General features: G+C 51.3%; 1 protein-coding gene across 2 annotated transcripts; it reads right to left on the reverse strand.

The window, feature by feature from the left end:
* Positions 1 to 27: 27 nt before the first annotated feature.
* Positions 28 to 26,504, reverse strand: WDR91 (WD repeat domain 91). 2 transcript variants are annotated; one of them, XM_044246615.1, is made up of 15 exons: positions 26,345 to 26,504; positions 24,989 to 25,168; positions 24,221 to 24,428; positions 22,548 to 22,630; positions 21,470 to 21,600; positions 19,972 to 20,137; positions 12,178 to 12,333; positions 10,586 to 10,779; positions 9,641 to 9,791; positions 7,850 to 7,944; positions 7,525 to 7,693; positions 5,443 to 5,551; positions 4,509 to 4,621; positions 3,155 to 3,352; positions 28 to 579 (listed from the first exon to the last, which is right to left on the reverse strand). In XM_044246615.1, exons 1-15 carry the CDS (start codon positions 26,465 to 26,467, stop codon positions 415 to 417), a joined length of 2,241 nt encoding a protein of 746 aa, XP_044102550.1. In that variant the 5' UTR covers positions 26,468 to 26,504; the 3' UTR covers positions 28 to 414. The 2 variants fall into 2 exon arrangements, with proteins under 2 accessions (XP_044102550.1, XP_044102551.1); XM_044246616.1 differs by lacking the exon at positions 26,345 to 26,504 and adding an exon at positions 25,430 to 26,273.
* Positions 26,505 to 27,893: the final 1,389 nt, after the last annotated feature.

Raw genomic sequence — 27,893 nt, forward strand, 5'->3', positions numbered from 1 at the left:
CAGAAAGAGATACCAGGTGACCACGAGAATATTCTTTTTTTTTTTTAAAAAAAAAAAAGGAAAAATGAGCAAATATATACAAAATACTGTCACTCCCTCCTGGGCCAAGAGAGCAGCCATCATGCTGCATCTCCTGCTTCCTGAACTTTCATCCCTGCCGCCTGAAGCATGCCCCTTGCGCAGCCCAGCACGCTGGTCTCTGGGGGCACTTGTGCCATGACTCAGTGTGGCTCCTGTCCGGTCTCTGCTGCTGGAAAGAGCCAGATTCCCTGGACTGTCCTTCCCTGAGGAGTCCCCACACGGGCCAGGAGCAGGAAGCAGAGTGCTCTGTGTTCGGGTCCCGTCACTCCACTCCCCCAGGATAACAGGTAACATTGCCTCCGTGGGTGTCCCTCAGGGGTGGGGGCGGTCCCGTCAGAGTTTATGAGCCAGCAGGGTGGTCAGCTTGATCTTGCCATCCATGGACGCAGTGAGGCACGTCCCACAGTCCATGGCCGTGCTCCAGTCCACGGTGACCACAGGGGCTCGGTGGCCGCCCAGGCTCAAGCAGCTCTCCAGAACCTTCTCTTCCCCGCCCAGCTGCAAGACAGGAGAGAGGAGGCGTCAGCAGGCACTGTTCACACACACAGCCACTTTATCCACCACACTGCCGCGAGTCTGGGGGCTGCCACCCCAACACGAGGGAGTCCCCAGGCACGCATACCCATCTTTCCCTCCCAGAAGACCTCGGTTTAATTTCTTGTACCAGGAAATGCCTTCACTGTCCCAACTATAGTCATTCCTTTGTCTTAGGTGGAAAATCTGCTCAAAAAGACAAGAGAATGTTCTCTCTGCCACCTTTAACTCACTGTGGGCAGGCCTTCTGCACCCTCCCCAAACCACACCCAAATCTGCTCCTACTGGGCTTTCTGCTCTCCAGCGTGTGATCACACATGCCTGGCTGTTTCCCATCTGCCTCCCGCTGGAAGGCAAGCCGCCGGAGGGCAGGCTGTGGGTCCTCTCCGACAGCAGTCAGCACAGTGCTATGCTGGCCGCCCTGAGGATGTGAGCAGGGCTCTCCCTCGCCCGGCAGCACCAGCCTCCCGGGACTCAGTCCACAGCGATGAGAGTCCGAAGGGAGCAAGGAAGGGGAAGCCAGGAGCACAGCTAATAACGATCAATCCAGCAAAAGAAAATGAGTAGGAAACAGCAGTCTGGGCCCTCATGGAGAAAACATCTTAAAAAAAATCATAGGTCGTTTAAAGATTGTAAAATGTGGATCTAAAGTTCATTATATTCCTTAAGAAATTAGACCCCATAATTATACAGAGGGAAATCTTCCAAGCCCTTAAATGGTTACAGAGCAAATCTGACAGCAAATCGTCAGTCCACAGAAGCCACCCTGGCTTAAATGGAATTCCAGAACCTTCTCATCCCCAGCCAGCTGCAAGAAGACAGAAGAGGAGAGGCCCTTCGGACAAATGACAAAGGCTGACTGGAACAGATGACAAAGGCTGATTGGGACAAGTAACAAGTGACGAGGCTCATGATTAAAAATACACAAATGTACACACAACACACCAAAAAATCATACACGGAGCAAAGTACAGGCTAACAAACTCAGTTTTTAAATAATAAAATACAATTAGGCTTGCAGACAGAAAGCTTTTCATAGCATCTTCTAATAGCAATTACAAGAAATTACAGAGCTAATTTTAAGAAAGGAAGAGCCGTTAATGTATCATCATCTGTGGAAAAGGGGAGCCTCGGGGATGGCAAGCCTGGATCACCCGTGGTGCCACACTCCGGACCAACAGCCGAGGCGGCTCCCGACGCGCCACCTCTGCACACCTCCCTCCCCCCTTCCAGCGCTCTCCCTTGCCACTATCCCCGTGGGACACCAAGGCCGGCCTCACCAACTCACTGGCCTCCCCACCTCCTGCTCCTCTGAAGGCCTCAGATCCACGGACCAGCCCCCATCGCGCAGGGGTCTCCCTCTGAGGGCCCAGCCCCTGCCCAGTTTCCTCCGCTCAGAACCCTGCCCTGTCGCTGCTGGTCCTCAGTGTGTCCCCACGACAGCAGGGTCACACCCTCCCGTGCGCGCTCACACTGCTTCGTCCAACACCTGCACGCAGCTGCCGTCCAGAGCACGGGCCATCCACCAACCCATGAGCCAGGGTAACGGGGCACGGAGAGCCCTGGGGCAGAGAACATTCTTGTGACTCCACGCCTACACACTGTATAAACACTACCATTAGGCAAAGAGTTGCCACGGAGGCTAAGAACTGGTCTGTGTAGTGACCAAAAACATATGCTTAGGAGCACCTGGGTGGCTCCGTCAGTGAAGCGGCTGACTTCAGCTCAGGTCATGATCCCAGGGTCCTGGGATTGAGCCACCTCAGGCTCCCTGCTCAGCAGAGAGTCGGCTTCTCTCTCTGCCCCCGCCCCACGGCTCATGCATGTGCGCACGAACACTCTTCAACAAAAATATAAAATCTTTAAAGAAAATAAAAAACAAACATGCTTTGACCACAACTCAAATCCCCATCACTAGTCTGTCTGGTAATACTAGTAAAATAGATGAGGTTTATCATTGCAGACAGTTGTACAAAAAAGTACATAAATAGAGAAGCTCGGTCATGAGAACTGAAACAAGCACATAAACTGAGGCACAAACCCACGTGGATGACTTCCATGCTGGTGTGAAGAGCCACCCCGCCCCCGGTTTCCGCCCTGGGCATGGGCTGTAATGTCTGTGACCAGGGGACCTCCAGGAAGCTAATAAGCCTATACCAGATCAGTCACTGAAGCAGACCACGGAAGCACTTGTCCGTGTACGGCACGTTCCCCCCAAACCAACACACTTCCCAACGCTTCTGCTTCTTCACATTCTCTCTAATAGAGATTATGCCCAAGGAACAAAAGCAGAGGAGGGCCAGAATCTCGTCAAATGACAGCAAATGGACAAGCAGAGAAAAAGACGAACGTCTCTGTCCTGTCTCCACCCCCGAGCTGGGGATCGGCACCCCTGCCCGGCCTGCATCCCTGAGGCCGCAGGCACCATCCCCCCTGGGGTCAGAGGCTTCTGCACATGCAGCCGGCTTGGCCCTGGCCCACGCCTCCAGGGAGGAACCTCTCTGCCCACCCGGACAGGCCCTCCGCCCCCACCAGGTACCTTGTAGATGACGCCCCCTGTGGCAGAACACGTCAGCATGTAATTTCCCTCCGAGTCAAAAGCGAAGAGCCGGCCCCGGGGCACTTGAACCTGCTTGTAGCCGCTGTAACCCGACAGCACAAAGGGGCCGGTGGCATCGGCGGGGAGGCTGTCCTCGGACACCTTCAGGCCACTCCTGTGGATGTCCCACTGGATAAACTGCAACCAGGAAGCAAAGGCTGAGGGCTCGCTCAGCCACGGGGGCCCAGGCCAGACGCGGGGTCACCAGGAGAGGCAGTGCAGTGACCCTTTGGTCCGTCTTTTCCCAACACAATTCAAACGTTTTTTTGGAAAACAACATCTCAGAAAGAGCCCGCAACTTCACAGAAGACCTGAACTCTCTCTGGCCTGACTCCCAGAGAGGGAAAGGGCATGGATCCCCATCTCTCAAACAGGGGGGATGCACCACATGATCGTTATTCTTACTGTTGCTGTTGTTTCTAGGGTTAGAACCCAACTGGGTTTTTCTGACTTAGAAGAGAGCATAATTCCAACTATCTTCCCACCGCCTCAGCAGTGTAATCAACTGAACATGAGCAGAACTGTTATAAACTAGCTTCAGGGCCTGTGGTGAACATAATCCTTTAGTCTACACCATGGACAAGCTATGTGACCACCTCTTCACTGAGACTCCTACTCAAATACATAGAAGTCAAGCTTTACCTTAAAAATCCCTCCCCATAGTTTCCAAATGCAGAATTTACTTTGAACTTAGAGTTTTCAGTGAGGAATACAGGTACACAGTACAAAATCCCAGGGTACAGGTAGATATACCTGAAAACCAAGTCTCCCTCTCTCCTCTCCTGCTGCCTCCCAGCCCAGCTCCCTTTCCTGGATCTGAACGTGTCCTTCTAGAAAGAACACAAGGGGGCACTGATCTTCACTTTTTATCTTTTTCTACTGGGCTTTCTGACTCCACTCAGGCCTAGCCACGTGGCCTCTAGGAAGCAACTCTATACACCGCGCTGTGACCCCTGATGACCTTGGCCAGCTCAACCCGGCCGTAATCTGAACCCCGCAATCACCCAGAGTGGGAGGAGTCACTTCTGCTAAAACTTGGAGGGAGGCTGGGCTCTCCCTTTTCCTCATCACCACCCCCCACTACACCTGTTCAGACCTCACAATGGTCCCAAGACCGGTGACAGTGACCGCCCCCTTGTACAGATGGCCTGCTGAGGCGGAGAGGGACCCTGAGGCCACAGAGCCTGTGAAGGGCCCGGGCAGGGTCCTCTCAGCCTTCATGCTCTTCTGATGCCCTCTGGAATCTCAAGCCAAAGGAAGAAGCGTTCCAGGTGGAAATCCGGCTCCCGCCTACCTTCCCGTCCTCGCCGATGCTGTACACGGTGTTCTCGTCGTAACTGAACTCCACTGAGTAGACCTCCCCGCAGTGGGCCTTCCAGCTCATGGCGCACTCGTGCTGCTGCATATCTGCGGGGAGGAGATGCCGCTGAGACCCCCGCCAGGGCCCCGGGGAGGATTCGTCCATGACAGGCACCCTGGCCCTCCTCCCAAAGGGCTGGATCTATTCTGGAGGTGGAGGGTCTCCTGGAGCCTACAGGCATCCCAGAGCTGAGCCTGCCAAAAAACACTCTCAGTGCACTAATTCTCTCCTCCGGTGTATTAAGCAGCGATTCAACAATTCTGAAGTTGAAGCTTTTCTCCCTGGGTCAAACACGAGGTTCAGGAATCCACGGCCAGAGCCTGAGCTCATTTGGGAGGAACACAAGTCTAGGGAGACAAACAAATGCTTCCTAGGAGGCCTCTGTAAGTCCCACGGGGCACCCGGGGGCTCTTCCAGACTCGGTCCCTCATTCCCTCCCAGACTCCAGAATCTCCCGGGGCGGGCCTGCATGAAGCTAGGCTCCTCCAACAGCGCGCCCGATAACTCCGCTGCACACCGGTCTAATGCTCTCAGCAGAAGGCACCAGCCACCCTCTGCAGAAGGCACGCCATTCGTCTCATGGGTCCTCCTGGATCTCACTCCAGCCACAGGACTCGGACCACACAGCGCCACACTCAAGGACTGCTAAGCCCCAGCACTCCCAGGCCCACGGACACTGACCATGTGCAAGGGGGCTGATTACAGAGGTTTGGAAAAGAGCCGACTTGGACCAAAATTAAGCTCTATTTCGAGCATCCTGAATTGGGTGGGCTTCTGCAATAGCTTCCAGTCCAGCCAGCAAAAATCCAACTCTCCTCTCTGGGCCACTAAAGGAGGGGACCAGACAACCACGAGCACCGCTGCTTACCGAACAGCCGGATGACACCATCAGCTGCCCCCGTGACCAGCAGGTTCCCGTTGTGATTGAAAGCTGTGCAGTTGATGGCAATGGGCTCGGGGTCCAGAGAGAACTGGAGCTAGTTAAAAAAACAAAAACAAACAAAAAATACAACTAAATTTGAAACTGTAGAAGAATAACAACTCAATATTCAGGACAAATTCTTGTCTGAAAAGGGAAAGAGGACCAAGATTCAGAGGGACACATAAGAGCATGGAAAGTGCGGGAAGTTTCCAGTTTCCAACGGTGACCATACCTAAGTGCTCATGTGACAGCTTCTCTTCCCACTATACTGCACACCTCTGATTGCAAGATTCTTTTGTATGTACTCAGTACTTCATTAAAACTTTAAAGATAACAAGGAAACATAAAACTACTCTAAGGGCCTTCGAGGCAAAGAGAAAGATGAAGGATCTAACTAAGCTGTACGAGGGAAAGCACTGAGAGTGGCTGGAGGACAGATGTGTACTGGGCCGGCGGGGAGAACACCACGACTGGGAGGGGACAGCATGCAGGGGACAGCGCCCAGGGAGGGCCTGCACCTGCAAAGCACACTTGGAGGCTGGGGCAGTGGGGAGGGCTGATGGCGGGGGCCCTGTGGTGGTGTGGACCAGAAGTCTGGAGGAATAGGCTCAGGGTCTGTCGTTCCCTGCAGCAGGTCAGGGCCCACCGCAGGAGGTCGTGCGGCGTCCTAGGAGGAGCACTTGAGACCCAGTCTAGGGCTTGTCCCTGGAAGTGCAGAGAAGTGGGCAGAATGGAAACAGTTTGCAGGTGGAGCGAATGGTGTCAGCCCGCGGGCTCTGCAGGGTGAGGGAGGAGGGTGGCTCCGGAAGGGCACGCAGCTTCACAGTGGGGCACATTTGCCGAGACAAGGAAACTCGGGAGAACAGACGTGGCAGGGCACGGTGGCAAGAATTCCAGGGTGGCCCTGATCCCTGTGCCCCAGGGAGACGCCCAGAGGGGAATGCACCCCATTTCTACAGGCAGGTAAAGGGAGGCACAAACGGCCCATCTACAGGACGGACACTTCCCGGCATCCAGTGGCCTTGGGAACCCAGCTGTTGAACGCAAGGGCCACACCACATTTGCGCCCCAAAACTAATTTCAGTAAGAAACATCAGTGCCTTCTAAATGTGTGCGTTTACACCTCATCTCTCTCTCTGGGCGCGTAGGGTCACTGCGGCAAGCACCTGCCACGGTGGGTGGGTGGTCCTCGGCTCCTGAGCCAGCTTTCGCCCGGCTGTCACTTCCCAGGAACTTGCACGAGTCCCCACTCCTTCCGGCTGCTGTTGGCATCTTTATGCATCACTACGTTAACAGGGAGTCAGACTCCACTTGTCTCCCAAAAAACAAGCTGTTTGACTGCATAAGACAAGTGAAAGAAGCCAATGGGACCACACAGTGAGATCCTGACTACACGATGTGATGGAGAAAGCAAAGCTATGGAGACACTAGAGATCAGCGGGTGCCAAGGTCTGAGGGGCGGAGGGGAGGAACAGGAGCACACAGGACCTTCAGGCTGCTTTTGGTAAAAACGGCCCGTGTGGTACCATAACGGTACCTACGCGTCCTCACCCATTTTTTGGGACCTAGACAGCGTGGGGGGGGGGCTCTGTTATAAAGAGAGTGCCACTCTGCTAAGCAGGGGGTGGGAGCAGGGGGTCAATGGGAGATCTCTGGACCCTTCTCCCAATTTGAATGTGAACCAGAACTGGTCAAAAGAAAGAAAATTTTTTAAAGCCTTTCAATATAAACAATTAAATTTAAAAAATTCTTAATAAACCACAAGCGCCCTCTGGTAGGCTGTGTGGGACTTCTACGTCTGTGGCCCGATTCTGGATGGCGCCAGTTGCCAGCAGCCGGCCTAGCTGCAGTGTGACTACTTTCCAACGCTTCGACTCTGAACCTGCTTCACCTACTGAAATCTGAGGAGACCAAAGCAAAGAAAGGACGAGGCTCATCAGAAAGACCAGGAAGCTGACATACAGGGCTACCCCAGGAGCGCGACCCCACACACACCCACGAGGAGATCCCCAGGGGCAGGGCTGGCACCTGCTGCTTCATGGTTTTCGTGTCCCACAGCAGCAGCTTGCCGGGAACCTGGTTAGTACCCTTGCTGCCAATATCTGGAGCCGAGAAGTCCACCTGGGCAGCGAGGCTCGGAGCGGCGGCTGAACAGACGAAAGAGGCCCCGTTGGGGCTGCAGGCAAGCGACAGGATTCTGCAATACATGTGGGGCCGGGTCAGCATTGCACCTCCCCCAGAGAAGTCAGGCTTCAGCTCTGAGGCGGGTCCTGCTACGGGGATGGGGCAGAAGGCCCAGCGCAGAACCAGCCCCGCAGAGCACGGCGGGTGCGGGCCGCGGCCTCCCACTCACCTGGGCATATCGTCGTTGATGTTGATCTCACAGAGATTCTTCTTGGCTTCTGTGTCATAAAGACGCACTGTCCCCACACCACTGCCCAGCAAGAGCTAGAAGGAGAAGGGGGGGCAGATGCAAAGGACAGCTCAGGCCTGGTCAGGGAGGACCACTGCGGGGCCAGGCCCACTCCTGTGAGGTGCAGGTCTGGGCAGCTACAGGGTGAGGCCCCGCCTCCACCCACCTCCACACACTCAGGAGAAATCTGGCTAACACAGACCTCATTCAAAAATTATATGAAGAGGGGGACCTGGGTGGCTCAGTTGTTAAGCATCTGCCTTCAGCTCAGGTCATGATCCCAGGGTTCTGGGATCGAGTCCTGCATCAGGCTCCCTGCTCAGCAGGAAGCCTGCTTCTTCCTCTCCCACTCCCCCTGCTTGTGTTTGGGCTCTTGCTGTCTCTCTCTCTCTGTCAAATAAATAAATATAATCTTAAAAAAAAAAAAATGACATGAAGCTATCAGAGGTGACCTTGAACAGAAGCAAAACTTCAAAAGAAATCTATGGACTGGGAGAGAAGTATCGTCTCAGATACACCTGGAAATGTGTTGATCAAATGAAGCCCCCTGACCTTCCCTCCCTTTCTGCCAGTTTTCAATCCCAGCAGTTCCCGTCCTCTCTTCTTGCTCCTCCTCTACCTGCCACACCTCCCTGGGTACTGGCCCCTGCCCCAGTGACATGTTCTGGGGACAGCTCTGGCTCTGGGCCTGTTACGGCCTCCAGAAAAAGTAGAAAAGGATATCCTTGTCTCCAGGCATTTGTGATTTACTGGGTAAAAAGCTTCAAAGATAATAACTGGTACTGCCAAAAGAAAGCGCCAGAAGCAGGTTTGAGGATATCCCCCAGGAATATTACCAACATACTGAGCTCAAATTAACACTGGCAGATTAATACGTGTAAAGGGTAAGTTCTGAGATCCTAGTATCATAAAGATAAATTCTGCAGGTTGTCAAAAATTATTGAAAAAACAAAAACAGGGGCGCCTGGGTGCCTCAGTGGTTTAAGCCTCTGCCTTCAGCTCGGGTCATGATCCAGAGTCCTGGGATCGAGCCCCGCGTCGGGCTCTCTGCTCAGCAGGGAGTCTGCTTCCCCCTCTCTCTCTGCCTGCCTCTCTGCCTACTTGTGATCTCTCTATATCAAATAAATAAAATAAAGAATCTATAAAAAAAAATCATTTAAAAAAGAAAAAACAAAAACAAAAACAAAACATTGCCAATGAGGTTTGCCCCCTGGGCTGCCTTGTATGATCTCCTCGAAACGGAATACAGTGAAAGAAAACACTATAAATCAACTTTACCTCCTAAACTACAAATCCTCTCCCAAACAGTAAAGTCCAAAAGGAAGAACACTGTACTAATAGTACTGTAGTAGACTTGTGGGGACCCTGAACAGGACACTACCCCCACCAGCCTAAGCTGTTACCCTGGGAGCCTGCCATGGGGCGGGATCTCAGCAGAGGAGGGGCAGCTGAGAAGCTGAGAACGTTCGCGGTGGGTTGTCAGAAACTGAACAGATGACGGGAGCTGATGGGGGAGAACGGGAGGCAAGCTGGTGTCTCCCCGGGCGGAGAGGAAGAAGCACTCCCCACCAAACCCCCCTGCCAGGACAGTCTGGATGTGTGTCCCCGCAAAACCCAGTAGCAGAGAAGGGAGGGGTGGTTTGGCTGCCTCAGCTGAGCCTGTGGTGCCAGACGCCAGGGGATGGCCTCGGGCGCTCCTCACTTAGACGCAACAAGGCAGGCGTCACTCACCAGCCTGTCCCGCTTGGTGGCCCATTCTAGAGACAGCAGCGGCGACTTGGAAATGGAGGACGCTTTGGTCTGCATGATGGGGTTGAAGGACCACACTTTGATGACCCCGTCTACATCCAAGCTGGCGACCCTCCTCCCTGAGCAGTCCACTCTAAGACAGAAGAGAGAGGGAGACTGTTACCATCCCTGCCTGAGCCCACCATCCTCGTCAGCTGGAGCCCAGAGCATGGCCTCGCTGACTTCTCAATTGTTCCCCAAACTGCCTACACTCCAAGGATGGGCGTGGACTCTTTCTAGAGGTATTCATTCAGTCACCGGTCAAGAACTACTTAGCAAGAACCTACTCTGCGCTGAGCCCTGGGGGAAGCAGTGAAGACAGAGCAGTGGCGAGGTGCCCACAGCCCTGTGCCTGGGCAGCTGCGCCTCCCGGGGGACTCCAGAGCCACAGTCCTGCGGCAGGGAGCCCCTCACTCTCCCCAAACCACAGTCCACAAGGCCTTGCAGAGCTCATGCTTTCACCATGCGTGACTAAAAACTTGTACATGGTGAAGGTTTACCGAAAAGTAAAACAACATATAGAAAATTATATATATGTATACACACACACACACACACACACAAATCATATATATAAAACAACATAAAGCAAATTAAAATTAAGTCTCAGGGAGTTCAGATAAAACTAAAACTAAAAATAAAACTCAGAGTTCCATAGTGAGAAAGGACAGAGAGGCTACCCAGGCCAAGAGCAGCTGTCCAGCCTTCCTCCGACTCTGGAGGGATGACTGCAGTCCATCAGGGACCATCCCCCCGGAGGGACCTCCTTGCTGCCACACCTTCACATGCACAGCCTGACAAGCCAGGCCTCCCAGGGAGCCAGCCCTGCCAGCCCAGTCAGCACTTTCCCTGCCAGGGCCTCCCCCGGGCCCCCGGACCCGAGCCCACCTGCAGTGCATGATGGAGGAGTGGTGCTCCCCGTACTCCTCCTGCCCCAGCACAATGAACGGCTGCTCGGGGCGGACCCCTCCGCCCTCGCCACCTGCTGCAGAAGCCCGCGTCAGCGTCTCCAGTGCCTCCACATGGGGCTCGGGGCAGGGCTCAGCCTCTGGGCCACTAGCCTCGGCCTTCTTCTCTGCGCTCTATGATAAGCAAAACGGGGACAAGTCAGCTCTGAGGGGTCTGTCCAGGTCCCAGCCCTTCACATCTGGGGACCTGCTGCAGGACAGCTAGGATGCCAGGCCACAGCATGCTGGGGGAGGCTCTGAGGGGCCACAGGCTCTAGAAGAAAGAGCTCTGGACACTAAGAGCAGCACCAGCTTGTCCCAGGAGAGGCAGATTCCTGCTCTGCCAGCGGCCCCTGTCTAGAGACCATTCCCCTCTCACAGGCCCTGCTGAGGGAGTCCGGGGCCGTGGGCACCCTCGCCCTGTCAAGCTGACATGACGCAGGACAGGCTGACAATAAAAATCAGTGAGAACCCAGTAAGGGCCAGGCGCTGTATGACTACATTTCATTCAATCATTTAATCCTGCCCCAAACCATCTGGGATCCTATTATCAAGCCCATCTGATAACTGTGGAAACTAAGACTGAAAGCAGAAGGTTAAATACGCTGCCCAAGGTCCAGAGCTGGATGTGAAGCCTCGCCCCACCATCCCATGAGACTGAGGCGACTGGCCAGACATCAGGATGCAGACACGAGGACAGCCGCAGAGCCGGAACAAGGCCAGGCCCCCACAGGCACCCCACATACCCTCTCTCTGCCTCCCCAGTGTTGGCTGCCGGTTGGCCCCCAAGACTACTACTACTCCCCCTGACATAACCCGGGCCAGGGGGCACGGGCCAGGGCAGCCTCCGCCACCCCCAAGGCCCTTGAGGCTCTTCAACGTGCTCCTCGCATCCCAGAAGCACAGCTCTACAGCGAAAATGTAAGAGGGAGAGAGACCTCAAGCTCAGACAGGCGCCTTCTGGGAGAAGCTGAGCTCAGGCATGTCTCTAACCCGACGGGGTCAGAACAGGACCATCTGAGGTCAGAGCCACAACGTCTACACCGCCGGCACACACAGGGCTGGGGAGCGGCAGCAGCGCTTCTGACAGCAGCCAGGAGCCCCAGACAGAGGATAAGTGGTCAGGCAGGTGACATCGCTGGCAAATCCCTTGGGTGTTTCACTTCAATCCGGAGCAGGTGACAGAGAGAGAAGCAGCTTTACTGCCAGGAAGGGTAGACCCCCACCCCATTTTCAGGGGGAGGGGAGTCCCCAGGCTCAGCACCACGAGCACGAGTGCCTGGCTTCAGCCCAACACCGCACGTCAGGGCAGCGTCTCCAGCAGGGGACGCGGGAGGAAGGCACCCTGTGACCAAGCAAGGCTGGGTGATTCTGGGTGAAGGCAAGGGAAGCAGGTCTCTCCGGCCAAGCCTCAGAGAACCTGTGACCCACAAACAGCATTACACGGAAAGTGGGAGGGGTACCTGCAGGCCCTGAACCCCTCCACCGAGAGCCGCGGCCCCCAAGGGCAGCCCCGCCAAGACGCAGCCATACCTGCAAAGTCATAGAGAAGAGCTCCTTCCTCTCCTTGCCGTGATCCTGCAGGCGCCGCTGCCGGTGCTGCGACCAGCTGGACTCCCCGGACGCCAGCCCGCCCAAGAGGCTCTTCCCGTCTTTGGGCCCGCACGCCGCATCCTTTCCCTTGGCGGTCTAGACAGCGAGACACGGGTGGTGAAGGGCGGCTTCCTGCTGGAGCCCAGGCCATGACCCCTCAGCCGGGGCGGGGGGAGGGGGGCGCAGAGGCAGAAGCCAAGGGAGGGGGCAGCTTCTCAACCCCACAGCTCCTGGGCCTCTCGGCCTCGGGGCAAAGTCCAGAGTGGAACATGAGCAGACTGGACCCCCTCCTTTTTGGTCTCCCCTCCTCTGATCTAAGAGGTAGGGCAGCAGCACTCCTCAGCCTGCCACCCTTCACCTGCGCGTGCGCGTGCACGCGCGCGCGCGCACACACACACACACACACACACACACCACCTCCTTCATCTAACCAGAACAATTAACTCTAGCTAAGGGGGCGGGAGACCTGTGCCTACTGAGCGATGACGACGAGAGGGGTCAGGCCCCTCGCTAAGTGTCAAAAATGGCTACAGGCAACTCAGTGTTTAGGCAATACAAAAAAATAATTATGCAACATATAGTCACCTCTCCAGAGCCAAAGAGGAACACAGTACCCTCTCTTATTTGGGCCAAGTATATGACTAAGCCAGCTGATGTTAACAAATACTGAGGTATTTGGAAATGATTACTAGGCAACCAGAAATTCTTAACAGAAATGACTGGAAATTCAAGGACCTCTGAGCAAGGTGGGAAAGGCCCCGTTTCATGGCAAGAGTGATAAAGGTGAGCAAGTTACAGCAGATGAATTCAATAACCCCCATCCACTTCCATGGAGAGAAGATTCTTAATCTAGAGACTTTTTATTTTTAATTTTTTTAAAGATGTGTTTATTTATTCATTTTTTTAAGTTTTTTTTTTAATTTGACAGAGAGACACAATGAGAGAGAGAACACAAGCAGGGGAGTGGCAGAGGGAGAAGCAGGCTTCCCACTGAGCAGGGAGCCCAATGCGGGACTGATCCCAGGAACCTGGGATCATGACCTGAGCTGAAGGCCATCACTTAACCAGCTGAGCCAGCCAGGGGCCCCTAAAGATGCATTTATGAGAGAGAGTGAGTATAGGGAGAGGGGCAGAGGGAGAGAAAGAATCCCAAGGAGACTCTCTACTGGGCACAGAGCCTGACTTGGGGCTTGATCCCATGACCCTGAGATCACAACCTGAGCCAAAATCAAGAGTCCGACGCTCAAGTGACTGAGCCACCCAGGAGCCCCTAGAGCCTTTTGAAAAGATGTCACCTCATCCTTCCAGATTATCTGGCTGGGCTGTTTGCAACCTTATTCTAACAAACTGTGGTGGTCCCCTCTCTCCTCATTTTACAACTCTCAGCGAAAGGATCTGGATGCCAACTGCCACTCAGGTTTGAGACCAACCTCTCGGCAAGTCACTTGCACACAAGACGTAAGTCAAGAGAACTCAACCGAAGTGTGCTTGTTGCTTTCTACCCATTCTACTTTCTAGTTTTTATGTTAATATTAAACAACTTAACATGATTAACACAGATTCCTTGGGACCCTGGAGTCATGGGAAGAGTTGAAAAGGAAATTTTAAAGGACTATGAGTTCACATGGAGCCTAACTGTAGCTGACTTCATGGTACTGGTTATTTCTGTTTTTCTGACTGAGGTGATCTCAGGGGTATCCAGTTATGCTTATAACAGAGGTTTCTTCTAGGGAAAGTATTTGATGCTCTATATTCTGGCTTATTTTAGGAGAAGTGGGTTCAAGATAAAAGATACAAACTAAAAGTCAAGATAAAAGAAATAAACTAAAAAAAAAAAAAATCCCACAACAATAATGCACCAAAATAGAGTATTCATTGAATGCTGACCATATACAAGGCACCATGCTAAGAACTTTACAAATGTTCCCTTGAAGAGGAGGACGTTATTTTAACAAGAGGAAGTCAGGCTTAGGTTAGGTTACTGGTCACACAGGGAGAGCTGGACAGAGGTGGAATTCCCACCCAAATCTGACAGCAAACCCCATGTCCCAAGAAACCTGATGGAAGCAACAGCATGAAAAGAGCACAGAGAAGAAAGTGACAATGAATGGAAAAGAAGAAATGTCATGTGCCCAGAACTAAATAACAAAGACAAGGCCCTTCTCACAGTACTTCTGGCTATTTCTGAGAAATAACCCATGGTTCATGGAACACTGAAGAGGTTCCACAGTTTTAGAAAGTCCAAGAAGACTTCTCTAACATACCCAGAAGTAACAGTTGGTCAAGATATACAAGGAGGTCTTGAAACTAGTGCTGGCCCTCATTTTAGGGATCCATTGATTCCTCCCCATATCTCTAACGAAGAGGGAAAATCAGACCAAAGACTTCCCCCAGCTTAGCTATATGTGTATCAGACGTAATAGACTTTAAGCCAAAGACTATGATAAGAAACAAAGAAGGTCATTATGTAAGAAGTAAGAGGATATGACACTTGAAAGTATTTACGCACCTGACACAGGAGCACCTAAACATACCCAGCAAATACCAAGGAGAAATAGGCAGCAATGCACTAATAGGGACTCCAATACCCCACTTTGAACAATGGAGAGACCATCCAGACAGAAAGTCAATAAGGAAACACTGCGCTTGAACTACTTTTTATACTAGAAGAACCTAAAAATGACACAAAACATTCCACCCAAAAGCAGCAGAATATACATTCTTCGCAAGCACACGGAACATTTCCAGGATAGATCACACGTTAGGCCACCAAACAAGGCTTAATAAACTTGAAAAGACTGGAAACATATCAGGCATCAAAATCGTATCAAACTACAACTCAATCATAAGAAGAAAATCTAAAAATTCACAAGTATGTGGAGATCAAACAACATGTTTCTGAACAACCAATGGATCAGAGCAGAAATCAGAAAGAGAAACCAAAAAATACCCTGAGACCAATGAAAATGTACACACAGCACACCAAATCTGCTAAGATGCAGCAAGTGCAGTTCGAAGAGGGAAATTCATACCAGTAAATGCCTCCATCAAGAAAAGGGAAAGATTTCAAATGAACAACTTCCTCAAGAAACAAGAAAAACAAGTGAAGTCCAAAGTTATAAAGATCAGAATAAAGGTTAATGAAATAGAGAGTAAAAGGACAATATAAATGAGCAATAAAATTAATGGCCAGCTTTTTAAAAGATAAAATGACAAAACTTTACCAAGAGAAAAAGAGGACTCAAAATAAAAAAAAGAATAATTCCAAGATACTTCTCTAAAAACTCTCATATTCTAATAGAAAAGACAAACAAACAAACAACAACAAAAAAAACCCAACAGTAGTAGAGGCTATGTTTTCGGATTAAATGTGGCTACGGCAACTCCACAGCCAGCTATGAGCACAGTGGGGAAGAGAAGTAAGATCACTTTCCTGGGCGGACAGCCACTTTCCAAAATAATGGGATCCAGGCAAGTGAGGAAGTCTCAAAAAGCCTGGACCAACTACAATGCAGTTGTGATAGATTTATCAGCCTGAGCAAGAGATCTTTACACTGGACACTGGAGAAGAAAAGGGAAAGGGATCCCTACAATATTACATTCATGCCCTGGAAGTACGTGGACCACAGGGGAATCCAGCCTGGGCCCTGAGGGTGGGGAATGCCACAAAAGGCAGACAGGCACTCCGTGGCACGCTCTCCTTCCTCTGCCCACCCGCTACACCTGAGAGAGGGCGTCTCTTCCCTTTTCAGTGCTAAGTCCATCAATGAGCCCATCCTGAGGGAAGAGAGAGGCATGGGATGGACTTGAAATCCCTCTAGTTGCACACAAGTCACTCGCAGCACTTCCCCAGCCAGGACAGGAAATACAACATGAAGAAGGACAAAGGCAGCGCTTCTCTTCAAGTCAAGATGGCAAGGAAGTTTCTAGTAGGTCTTCGGGTAAGGGCTGGACCATCCCCCAAAATGAAAATTCGAACAGGTGTTAACAAAAGGCACCACAATGAGCTGAAAAACTGCCTTGATAATGAGAGGGTAGCTTTATGCCCAGATAACCAGGGGCCTCCATGTGGCCTATGAGATTCTGCTTAGAGAGAGCTTCTCCCTCAGCCTCATCTCGTTATTTACTCAAGAAGGGTGAAAAGAACAAAAAACGATAATGCTGATGAAAGCAGCTCTCCACGGAACACTATGAGTAAGTAGGTTAAGGTAAACTTGTGTCTAGCTACAACTGTACTCAAATAAATGTTTGCTGTGGTAATACTGGTAAGTCAGAGTTTTGAAAGCAAACCTCATAAAAGTCATAACTACCAGATTCACATAACATTCCAAATGTCCAAATTACATTGCCATACTCTACTGTAATCTACCTGTCTCCTACAGTTCAGGACAAATATTTTAACCTGTGTTTTATCATTCACTTTGCCTTTCTTTCTAGAGAGAGAGAAAAATTAATTTTCAGTGGCCTGAATAGAGTTTACCAGGCAGTCATCCAGATGGGGCAGGAAACAAGTTCCGGCAATCTGGTCTCGCCTGATGTAAAACAAAGCTACCAGAAGACAGGGCCTCGTCACACTTAAAATTATAAAACAAAAGTCGTGGAAGATGGCTCCCTCTTCCTTCGTCCTGTTAAAATCCATGGAAGCAGCCCCACTATGAAGTACTTTGATAAGAGTTAAAAATGCAGTTTGCTTTCCTTACATTGCAGCCAATTAAAGGTTATCTCTATAATAACCGGCAGCCCTGTAGCTTCCTGAGCGGGAGTGAAAGGTGCGGCATCGTAAGGCTTGGTGGGAAGGATGGAGTGCAAGTTCAGGCTGGGTCACCGGCAGCGCAGGTGCCCTCAGGCACTATCCTAACAGAGATCCCAAAGGAGCTTGGGAGCTGTGGTTTCGAGTCACTTCCATTTGTTTCTTAAGTCTTGTCTCCAGAGTCCTATAAAACCCAGAGTGCGCCAGCATATATTGTGGCACGTATAATAGCATGAACGTTTCAGGAGCAATGACGAACAGTTGTGACGACCTATCACAAGTGAGCGAAATGCTGACGTGATTGTAAATGTTATATATAAATAATATTTAAAACAGGAAAGCCTGATTATTTTATTTATTGCTAATGTAATAACAGAGCCTATGTTTTTCTTTTGTTTCTTCATTAATAATAAAGAAAGAGAGCTCTGTTGTGTCAGAAGTGAAAAAAAGACTATCCTTCATAGGCACTAACAAAGCAAGGTGGCTCATTAAAAAGCCAATGTCATTAAAAAGTTAAAACCAATGCATTATTAAAATCACAAGAAGTAATCATACAGCTAACTGCATTTGGTATTGGTAAGAGAGCATCTCAAATTATACACTCAAATTTGGTGGGTTAACTGTGTCAGAAGAACTAAAAAATTAGAAGGTGCCCCAGAGGAGGGAGAGCAGGATGGTGAGTGGTATAGAAATCATGCCATCAGGGAAACCAGTGGAGGGGAGAGGGAAGAATGAACAGAGAGTACTCAGCATGGAAAGATAGGAAGCGTCCTAACAAAAAGCCTTACTTTATGTAGCTCGAAGGGCAAAGCTACGATCAGCAAGTGAAAACTATAGCGGTTTCTACAAACAGCTTTCTATAGGAAAATATCCTCACACTAGCAAGTAGTGAGCTCCACATCACAGGAGGCAATCAAAGGATGTGCTCCTCTACAAAATAGAAGTGGGGGGCCAAAATGATCTTTAAGCTTCCTCCAACTATAAAGTTCTGAATTTCCTGAACCTCAAATATACTATTTTCAGAATTGAAACATCAATGTGCAGTCCTACAAATTAATAAAATCGCAAGTGACCCAATTTTTCAGATGGTAGACATCTATTGTCCCATTTCCCTTTCCATGAAATGGACAGAGAGCTACCTCCACTCTGTTAACATACCACACTGTGACCCAAGTTCTGCTGGAATATATTTAGAGGCAGGGACTGCTTGCTGTGAACGATATTCTTACCCTCACCCCTTGAACATGAACTACACAAACAAGTTCCAATCCCATTCCCATCTCATCATGTGACACTTAGCTCCTGAACACATAAAGAACAAGGCCGCGGAGTTAACCCCAAAGAACCCACATCCTCGGGTTTTCTTTCATTTTAAGTCAATGAAATTGAATTTCACAATTTCATGCATTTTTCAAGAGCCCGAGCACCCCATCCATGATCTATTACACTTAGAAAATATTGAACTATGACAGGGATCTCCAGAGCAAATGGCAAAACTTACTCAGCCGCATTCCACAGAACTGGAATTCAGAAAATCAGCCCTGGGCATCACCAGGATGGCTCTGTGACGGCCGCAGGCCTCCTGAATGCCAGGTGAGAATTATTTAGCGAGGCTGGGACCTGGGGTCTCTGAGCTGAGGCGGGGACCCGGGAAGGCCAGTGCCCTTGCTAAGACCACCTGCTGCTACAGTGTACTGGGCATGCCCAGTCTGCCAGTTCCATGAAGTCTCCCCCAGGCAAGACATGTCTGTATTGTCCCAAGCAAATCAGGGTGACTTTTAGCCATCTGAGCAAGGACGCTCAACAAGGGGCCGCAGCTGAAAGGACATCACCTGCCTCTGAAGCCCACACTCTTCCCTCCCCAGTGTCCTGCTCAGCATCTGCACTTCAGCAGCAAAACAGCCCTGCCAGCCCTGGGGCAGATGCCCCGCTTCCCGGCTGCAGGGAGCAGCCCCAAACTGCTGCGTCACTTGTAACGGTTCCCGAGCCAAGGGTGGCGGGAGAGGAAGGCAGCAATTATGATGACTGCCTTTATCTGTAACGAATAAAATACATTAAAAGAGCAAGGATCCTTGGCCAAGCAAGGAAGCATGACTGCGGGTCTGTTAAACTTTCACTCTGGAAGGCACTGCTGAAAGCCATGAATTCTGACCAACTCTGCCAGGAAAAGTCCTCAGTGGGACCCAGGGCTGTTTTGGACATGAACTAGCATAAAAGACATTCCCTTGCCAGCGTCCATCAAAGTGAAAAATAGCCAGAGGCCTTTGCGGAATCAGTAAATCCCAGCTTATAAAAGCAACGCACTGACTGACTGAGAAGTAACTCTAACTTATTCCTTTTCGACACACTGCTTTAGGTCACCCAAAATTCAAAATTCCAGAATTGCCTGAATTCACCCTCAAGCCACCACACCCCAGTCACAAGTGCTCCTGAGTTCAGAGGCGCTTAGGAGGGAAAGGGAAGGGATTCAAAGCGCACTGCTCACAGCCAGCCTGCCGCTCCCCTGCGGCGTCGCGGCTTTCAGGCTTGGCATGGGAGTGCGGGCAGTGTTGGGCAGGGGCCTGGGGGAGAGGTCCCTCCAGATTAGACATGGGTCTGAGACCTGGCCCGACCCTTGGTCGGCAGCACCCACCGGCCTCCCATCTCACTGTGCCCACACCACCTGCAGCTGCAGCTGGAAGAGGGGAAGGGGGCGGGAAGGGGGCGGGCAGGCGGCGGGCAGGCGGGCAGAGGCTGTGCAAGGTGATTTCCTCCTCACTGCCTCAGCGCCCCCACTCTGCTCTTATCTGTGCCCTGACCCTGCAGCGCTGCCTGCATGTGTGAAGGAGGCGGGGAGGAAGGAAAAAAGGGAGTGAGATGTGAAGTTAGGATCTCACCAGCATACCAGACTATCAGTCCTAAGAACAGAACAAACAAAGGCGGAAAATAACAGTCTCAGAAGCCAGGGGCCTCTTGGCAGTTTGAAATACAGGCCTTGCACTCACCTGACCGCTGAGAGGCTCTTTCCTGGCTGAGCTCGGAGCCTGAGAGGGACCCTGGGCAGGCGACAACCTTGAGGGGCTCTTCTTACTCTGAGGCAGCAGCGAGGACAGGAAACCCACTCGAGGCGACTGCGACAGGGAAGTGTTCCTCTGGCTGCACACCATGGCCCTGGACCACAGACACACAAGGTCACAGGGCTGGAGGGGGACCCAAGAGGACCCAAAGCACAGGCCTCCTGGGCTCTGGACGGCCCCGGCTGTGGCCCGGCTTTCAGGTGGCATCATCCCTGGGACTGCCTCCTGTACCCAGGGGAGCCTGCAGCCTCTCTGGCACGACAGGGATGCCCGCCGCACTCTGAGGGCCCAGGTCCAGTTCAGCGCCGTGCGCTCCAATAGCCACCTGGTCACTCGTGCCACTGAGCCCCTGGCACGCAGTCAGTCCCACGGGTCCTGTGCTGGAGGAGCACGACGCTCCTCGGGATTCAAGCCTCAGCAGGAAAGTGCTGCAAAATAGCTCACGGGTCCCTCGTTTCTGTTCAACCCACACTGAAACGATATCGTGGACATACTGGGCTAAATAAAATACGTCCTAAAATTAACTGCACCTGTTTCTTTTTACTGAGTGTAAGTACAATTTTTTTTTAAAGATTTTATTTATTTAGCAAAGAGACCCAGCAAGAGAGGGAACACAAGCAGGGGGAGTGGGAGAGGGAGAATAGGTTTCCCATGGAGCAGGGAGCCCAATGTGGGGCTCAATCCCAGGACCCTGGGATCATGACCTGAGCGGCGGGCAGACGCTTAACAACTGAGCCACCCAGGCGCCTCTAGGTACAAATTTTTATGTGCTGTTTTTGGCTTGCCCTGGGGTTCCACAGCACCAGGCTAGCTCAGACACCAGCGCAGCTTCCCCCAGTACAGCACCTGGCCGTGTGTAGGTCTGGAATCCGCCTGCCTGGCTTTGCATCCTGATTCACGGGTCGGGTCGTTAGCTGTGGGACCACTGTGAGCCTCGGTGTCTTCAACTGCTACCATTGTTCTCATCAGCTGGGCCTGTGCTCTAACTGGCTGTGTTCTAAGCTAGCTGCTAGCCACCCATCTGCCTACCTCTCCAAAGCCTCGGGTGGGGGCACGCTCTCACCACACACTGCATCCAACCTGTTGGGTGTCAACCTTTTCATCCGCAAGGCACTACTTTCAAAACACACACACACACACACACACACTTCCTGAGGCTTTAGGACAGCGTCTGTGTTTATTTACCCAGATGTGCACATCTGGGTGTGCAGGCCCCTCCCTCGGAGCAGGTTCAGAGGCTAGAGGGCTTTAAAAGCCAGGGGAGTTTACTTAGATAGCTCAGCTGGAAACAGTGAGGGCCAAGGAGGCTCTCCAGCAATTCCCAGTCACCACGAATGGAGGGGAGGGTCAGGGAGAGGCGACAGGGGACAGGTTAGAGGAGGGGACCGCCCTCCCGCCCCTCCCACCCAAGCAGGCACACACTCACAGTTCTGAGTCCCCCAGGCGGTCCATGTTGGAGACATAAGCAGGCAATTTGTGCTGGACCAAGGCCTCTTCCTCCTCTGGCTGCAGCTCTTCTTTCTTCAGGCGGTGGATTTCGGCTTGGAGGGCGAAAAGCTGAGTGGGGGTGCGGGCGAGTTAGATGGTGACCTCACCCCATCTTCCCTCCACTAAGGAGCAGCAGACACAGCGCGTCCAACACCCAGCCTCCTCCAACACCCAGCCGTCCAACATCCAGCCTCGTGGGCTCCGGAGGCCCCGGGCCTGAGCCTCGGGGCGCCGGCCTCACCCTCTGCTCACCACCTAGTGAGATACCAGGCTGGGGGCAGCTGTTCCTTGACTACACTGAAGTGAGACACCAACAACTGTCAGACACACAAATCCCACTTTCTTTTTGTCATTTGACAAAATTCATGGAGAAAAACAGCTCCACCGAGTCCTGTTTTGCTCTTTGGAAAATCTACAAAATCAGGCTCTGGAAGTTTCACGGATAATTTTTTTTTTTTTAAACAAAGTTCAGCATTTTTGACCTTATGCCTGAAAAAAATTATAAACACACATGCATCTAAAATGCAAACAGCTTATAATCTTCCTTTTTCCGAAAATATGACCTACAGTTGCCTTAATTTCAACAACAGAGAAGTGTTCCTCCGACAAAATGTAAAGGCGAATGTGGGTCCCTCAGCTCCAATGTTTTACCCAACTAGAGGCTCATGGAGCTGAGCAGAACAATGACATTATACGTGGGTTGTAAACAACACAGATGTGGACATACAGGACTGGGGGTACAAAAGAGACACAGGAAAGCACATAGTTTTCCTCCTCTCAAAGTTCATTACCATTGCTATGTCATTCGTTCTTTACACGGGACTTATAATATGAACCTGACCTCTGTTTCCAGAAACTATTACAGGCCCCAAATCTCCAATACTGCCTCTCTGGTGACTCACTTACATCTGAGATTAGTGCTTTCCTATTTTTAATCAGCCCTCCACCACCACTACCTAATTTCACATACGAAAAGCAGAAGTTCTTCCCAAGAAGCAAGTGTGTTTAGAACAAACCTTCTGGCGAAGAACTTCATTTTCTTCTTGAACCTGGTTGGTCCTCTGGCATTCTGCATCGAAGTTCAGGATTACGGGAACTGGTGCCCAAAGTTAAAGAAAAAGCCTGCCTGCGATGATTAAAAGCCCTTCCCAAACTCTTCACACAGCAGCAAAACCCTTGAACACAGGCTATAGGGAGCAGAGGACAGACTTGGTCCTGCATGCTCTCCACAGCTATATGGAGTCTCTCCCTTGACGCCGGGTCTGGCCTTTCTCCAGAGATTCACAGACACTTATGCCAGTCTGGCTGGACAGCCCACAGAGAGGACGTAAATGTAAACCTGAGTGTTTTCTACCCAAACACCAGCAGCAAAGAGCTCACACTCAGTGGGTCTCCCAGCCAGTACAGGCCATAGCAGGGTCAGGGCAGACAGTGAGAAGCGATCCCAGGGGCCAGCTGGTCTACCATCTGGGCAGAAGCCTCGGCCACTTGGCTTGCCCCCCCCAGACTGTACCTCTTCCTAGTAAAGGTGTAGACTGAGGAGAACGCTTTCTGCAGACCGGACAGTCCCGTGCCATGCTATGAATACCATTCTAGGTCAGGGTGTCCATCCTTCCCACCACCTTAAACAGCTTCAGTCAAGGGGAGCACAAAGCAGGCTAAGGGTCTCGGTCCTGGGGAAGTGAACTGTGGCTCAAATGTGTGTGACCTAGTTTGCAGGGCACTGTCTTGCACTGAAAAGACCTTCAGTGACATTTCCAATTTCCATAGAGAGCCCATATGGTCATGTCATAACCACCACTGGGCTGAGCCCCCTGCTAGTCCAGCAGGAAAGCCCTCAGGATAAAAAGCAATAGGGGACAAGGAGGAGGAGGGACTTTTATACCTGGCAAGAGTGGAATTCACACTCAGACCCACAGCACAAAAGGAAGGGGCACCCTTCCTACCTCCACCAGCTGTCCCTCCCAGAGGTCAAAATGGTCACCTGTGGGTGAGCCCATAAACACCCAATTTATCAGTGACTCACCAGGCAGCAACCTCCAAGCCGGATTCCCTTTTCCTCCTCTAGAATTTCAGCCTAAAGGGCATGAGCACTGGGGGATATCCTGGGCCTCAAGAATGCAAGCTTTCCACAACAAAATGGTAAACCTGGTGGGCTACAATTTATTTACATTCTCCCTCTCTTAACTATCCATACACATATTCTGAGAGCCGCTCTGTTTTCTGGCAAGTTGAGAAACACGGAGGTAGCTGTCAGAGAGTGACCCAAACGTGAACACAGGAAGGAAGTTCTAGCCCAAGAAATATTCTGACCTCCTACCTAATCTCAACAAGGCAAGTAACACCCTGAGGGGCACAGGGCGTGCATGGACAGGGTATTCTCCAGGCTGGCCAGATGCAAAGAGCAGCAGCTGCACCAGCTCAGCCCTATCTGAGGGCTCCCAGCAGGGCCAGGCACTTGGACCTCATTGCTACTACTGTCCCCACTCATGCATGTCAGCTACTGCTTCAGCAGCGTCACAATGAAGATTCATGATTTCCTGGCCTGCTGACAAAAATAACCACAGTCTGTCCAGCCCCCTCACATAACACATGACAACGATGCTGGGGCACTGCATCGAGAGCAGCGGCCACTGATCACGCTGTCTGGACAGACCAGGCCCACAGCCCCAGGCAGCTGGGAGGATATGCATGCACTGAAACAGGACGCTCAGGAAGTTGTGCAGGGACACAATGAAGGTATCGGCCCACTGTCGAGAGAAGTAGGTAGCGAAGGTGGGGTTGGTGTCTGGGGATGGCAGGAAGGGCAGGACAAACCAATCCTTCCACTCGGCCTGGTTCTGGAGCTCTGTGGCCTGCTTTGCAAAGAACTCTTGAGCTTTGTCATTTCTGTTTGTCTGCCGAGACAAAGAGGAGGCAGCAGAAAGGGGTAGGAGACAGAAGTCCAGAATTAAGATAAGTCATTACTGCACAAACGAGAGCCTCTAGATAGCAGCCTACCAGATAAGTGACCAAATATAATCTACAAATGCCATATAGGATATTACTTATCTCAAGTTCCTTGTAATTTCTAAGAAGCTGGTTTAAATTGAAGCCCTGAAGATAAATGCCATCTTAAAAATTGATTCCTAGTTGATTTTCAAACAATCCAAGTGACCTATCCCTCGGGGTCAGCTATAATTTTTATTACTCAAACTTTAACCCAGCTACTTATATTCTTTGAAACGCCACCCAGGCTTATGTGCTTAAAACAAGAGAGGAAATAGGAATGAGGAAGACAAGTCAGCTGATCTACAGATGAGAAGGGAAAAAAAGTAGGAAAACAGTCAAAAATAATTCGCACTATAACTGTTTCCCTCTTTCCCACAGGAACACAGAGTCCACCCTAGAAATTAAAAAGGAAATCTATTTCAGGGTCAAAGGACTTTCTCCAAGGAATCCCGGAATGAACAAGCACCTGGATGGTGTAGACAAGATAAAAGCGGAACAGGCTGGTTTTCAGCTTGTTGATGGTGGGTCTATATATATCCTCCAAACGACTGAAGAGTCGCCGTTCCAGGTAACTCCAGTAATCCCGAAGGGCAGCCAAGTCATACACCTGCATTAACTGCTGCAGCTGGTCCACGATCTTGTCCACCTGGTGGAGAAAGATGAGATGGAGAACGTGGTGAAGGACAAGAGGGAATTTCCCATCACTTCACAGAACTAATACAGCTTTTTCCTCTTGCTGTGGCTTCTGATGTTAGAGGGTTTTTTGTTTGTTTTTTAATTATCCATCTATAAAACGTACAAAACATTGTAATATAGTAGCTTTTGAGTTATTTTCTGACGTTAGAAATGTGGTTTGTCCCTGTAGCAAGCATGGAAATGTCAAGCGTAAAAGCACAAAGCAGGAGACCTGAGTCTAGGTCTTGGATCAGTGTGTCTGGCTTATGCAACCAACTTGAAAATGTTCCTTCAACTCTTTGGTCTCAGTGGCCTAAGATTTGAAAAACAAAAACAAAAAAACAGAGAGACAACCTCCATCATCCCTCTCCCAGCTCCACCATTCCAGGAGTCCTAGACTCTGGGAGAGATGCACTGACTGACCCAAATCCTGGTAGCTGCTCAGACCGCCAACCAAAGAAGTCACCTCCATGTGAGATATGACACCGGAGGACACAGTATTGCCTCTCTCTCAGTTCTCCTGTCAACACCAGTTAAGACTCAGCAAGCACACGAATCACACACATACACATTCCAAGAACCTCTAAACAGAAGATCATGTCTGAGCAGGGAAATATAACGTTCAAAAATGTACAAGGTCTTCCTCAACTGCGGAGACAAAACTGCCGGTAAGTCCCCCACGATGCCATTGTAAACAAACACCAAAAGATGCCCAGCTAACATTTTGGGCTGCAGACCCCTTAGCTCCCAATGCCATCAGAAGCTAACTTTTTAATATTTCTGTTGCCCAAACTTAACTATCTACCCAACCTTATCCTCTAAAACCCTTATCTTCATCCTGGCCAGTTGGCCAGCACCTGCTCGGAGGCTGGCGTGGAGGACAGACACCCGGACCAGGAGTCAGGGCACCTGGGCTCCAGCCTCAGCGATGCTCCTGACTTCGCTGGGCAACTTCAGGCAAGTCACGTCCCCTCTCAGGACCTCAGCTCCTCATGTGTCAAGGGAGGGCCAGACGCGCTGATGTCGACGGTCCCCCCCGGGCGCGCTGACAGCGCGGCTCCCGCCCCGGAGGACAGTGCTGGGGGGGAGCCCGCTCCGGTCTCCCTTGGGGCCGCCTCTGCCCGCGCCGCACCCGCCGGCCCCTCACCCGGAACCCTTTCTCCTTGTCCGCCTTGATCTCGGCGTCCAGCTGCCGCAGCGTGTGCGTAAAGCCGCGGAAGAGCAGATACTCCCGGACCAGCTCGTCAGTGCGCTCCACAGCCTCCGCCATCGCTGCGCGAGCGCCGTGAGCGGCCGCGGCAGGCAAGAGGCGGAGAGGCGGGGTCTCGCCGCGCGGGGCGGGGCCGGGCGCCGGCGCCAAGCACGTCACGCCGCGGCCCGCCTAGCAGCCCGCACGCGACGCGCGACGCGCGCCTGTGGCCCCGCCCCGGTCCCGCCCCTAGCCTGCCCAGCCACTTCCGTCAGCATCAGCCGCCGGGAGGAGCGACTGCACTTCCCTTTGCTCGCCTGGGTTTCCAGGCGTCCTTGGCGCCGGCTTTGTGATCTGAGTTATTGAAAGCGGCGGCTGCTGTCCAAGTCAAGCAGGGTTGGACCTTGGAGACCATCCCAGATAGTCACGAGGCGGGCAGGGGGTGAGGTGCCCTGCTCATTGGCATTCCATCGCGGAATCCTCTGTGCCGCGTCCTCGTTTTACAAATAAGGGAAACTGGAGTCCGGAGGGAAAGTGACTTGTGTGCAGTCACACAACTAGGTGTGTCATCACAGAGTCCTAGAGAAAAGCCTTGCTTTCATTAGTACGACTACCCGACTACAAGTCAAGAAAACCAAGATAAAAGAAAAAAGCACGCAAATTTCAGAACAGTCTGTATACTGCGGTCCCAAGTTCTTTAGAAACGAAAAAAAAAGTATGCGTGTATGCGTTTGTGTGTACCTTTTGAAATTTAAGGAAGATTATACAACTCCCCGCTTATGGTGGTTTTCTCTAAGAGGTGAGATTATGAGCTACTTTCACTTCCTATTTTTTGCTTTTGTTTGAAATGCTTACAAATATATATTTATAAATATTTTTGTAAGCAGGGAATAGCCAGTATCTTTGAGCCTTCCATTTCTCCTCTGTAAAATAGTGACAATAGTGGAGAGTAATGAAAATTTAGTAAGATTATTTGTGTAAAAAACTTAGCACAATGAATAGCCCATCATTCAAACGCAGTATTCAATCCCTTCTTCCGTCTAGTGGTATGGGTTTCTGTGTTTATCAAAGTACAACTCACAGAATCATTACCACCACTTTGTCTAGACCCTCCCACACAAATATATGGATATTTAACTCCAAAAGGGGTCTGATATGCACTAAGGAGCCCCAAAAAGATAACAGGGAGCAAGACACAGTAAGACAAGTTTCACCCTCTGCCTGCTTTAGCTGTGTTCACAGGTGTCAGTATCCCCAGGCACCCAGGCTTGACCCACAGGGCACTGAAGGAGAGTCACCGCTGTGACTCGTGGGAGGACCAGACCAAAATCTTACTTTGACTGGGATGTCAGATCATCGAAAGGGAGCTTGGGAAATCCCAAAAAGGAGCACGGGCCAAGACCTTTGCAATTAGGAGTGTTGCCAGTTAGATTCTCCTAAGGCACCTGCAGGGCTCAGCCACAGCGGCCACCTCCGTCACCTCCACCTGCCCTGGCAAGTCCCAGAG

This window comes from Neovison vison, chromosome 4 (genome assembly GCF_020171115.1).
Source record: "Neovison vison isolate M4711 chromosome 4, ASM_NN_V1, whole genome shotgun sequence".
Lineage (NCBI taxonomy): Eukaryota > Metazoa > Chordata > Mammalia > Carnivora > Mustelidae > Neogale > Neogale vison.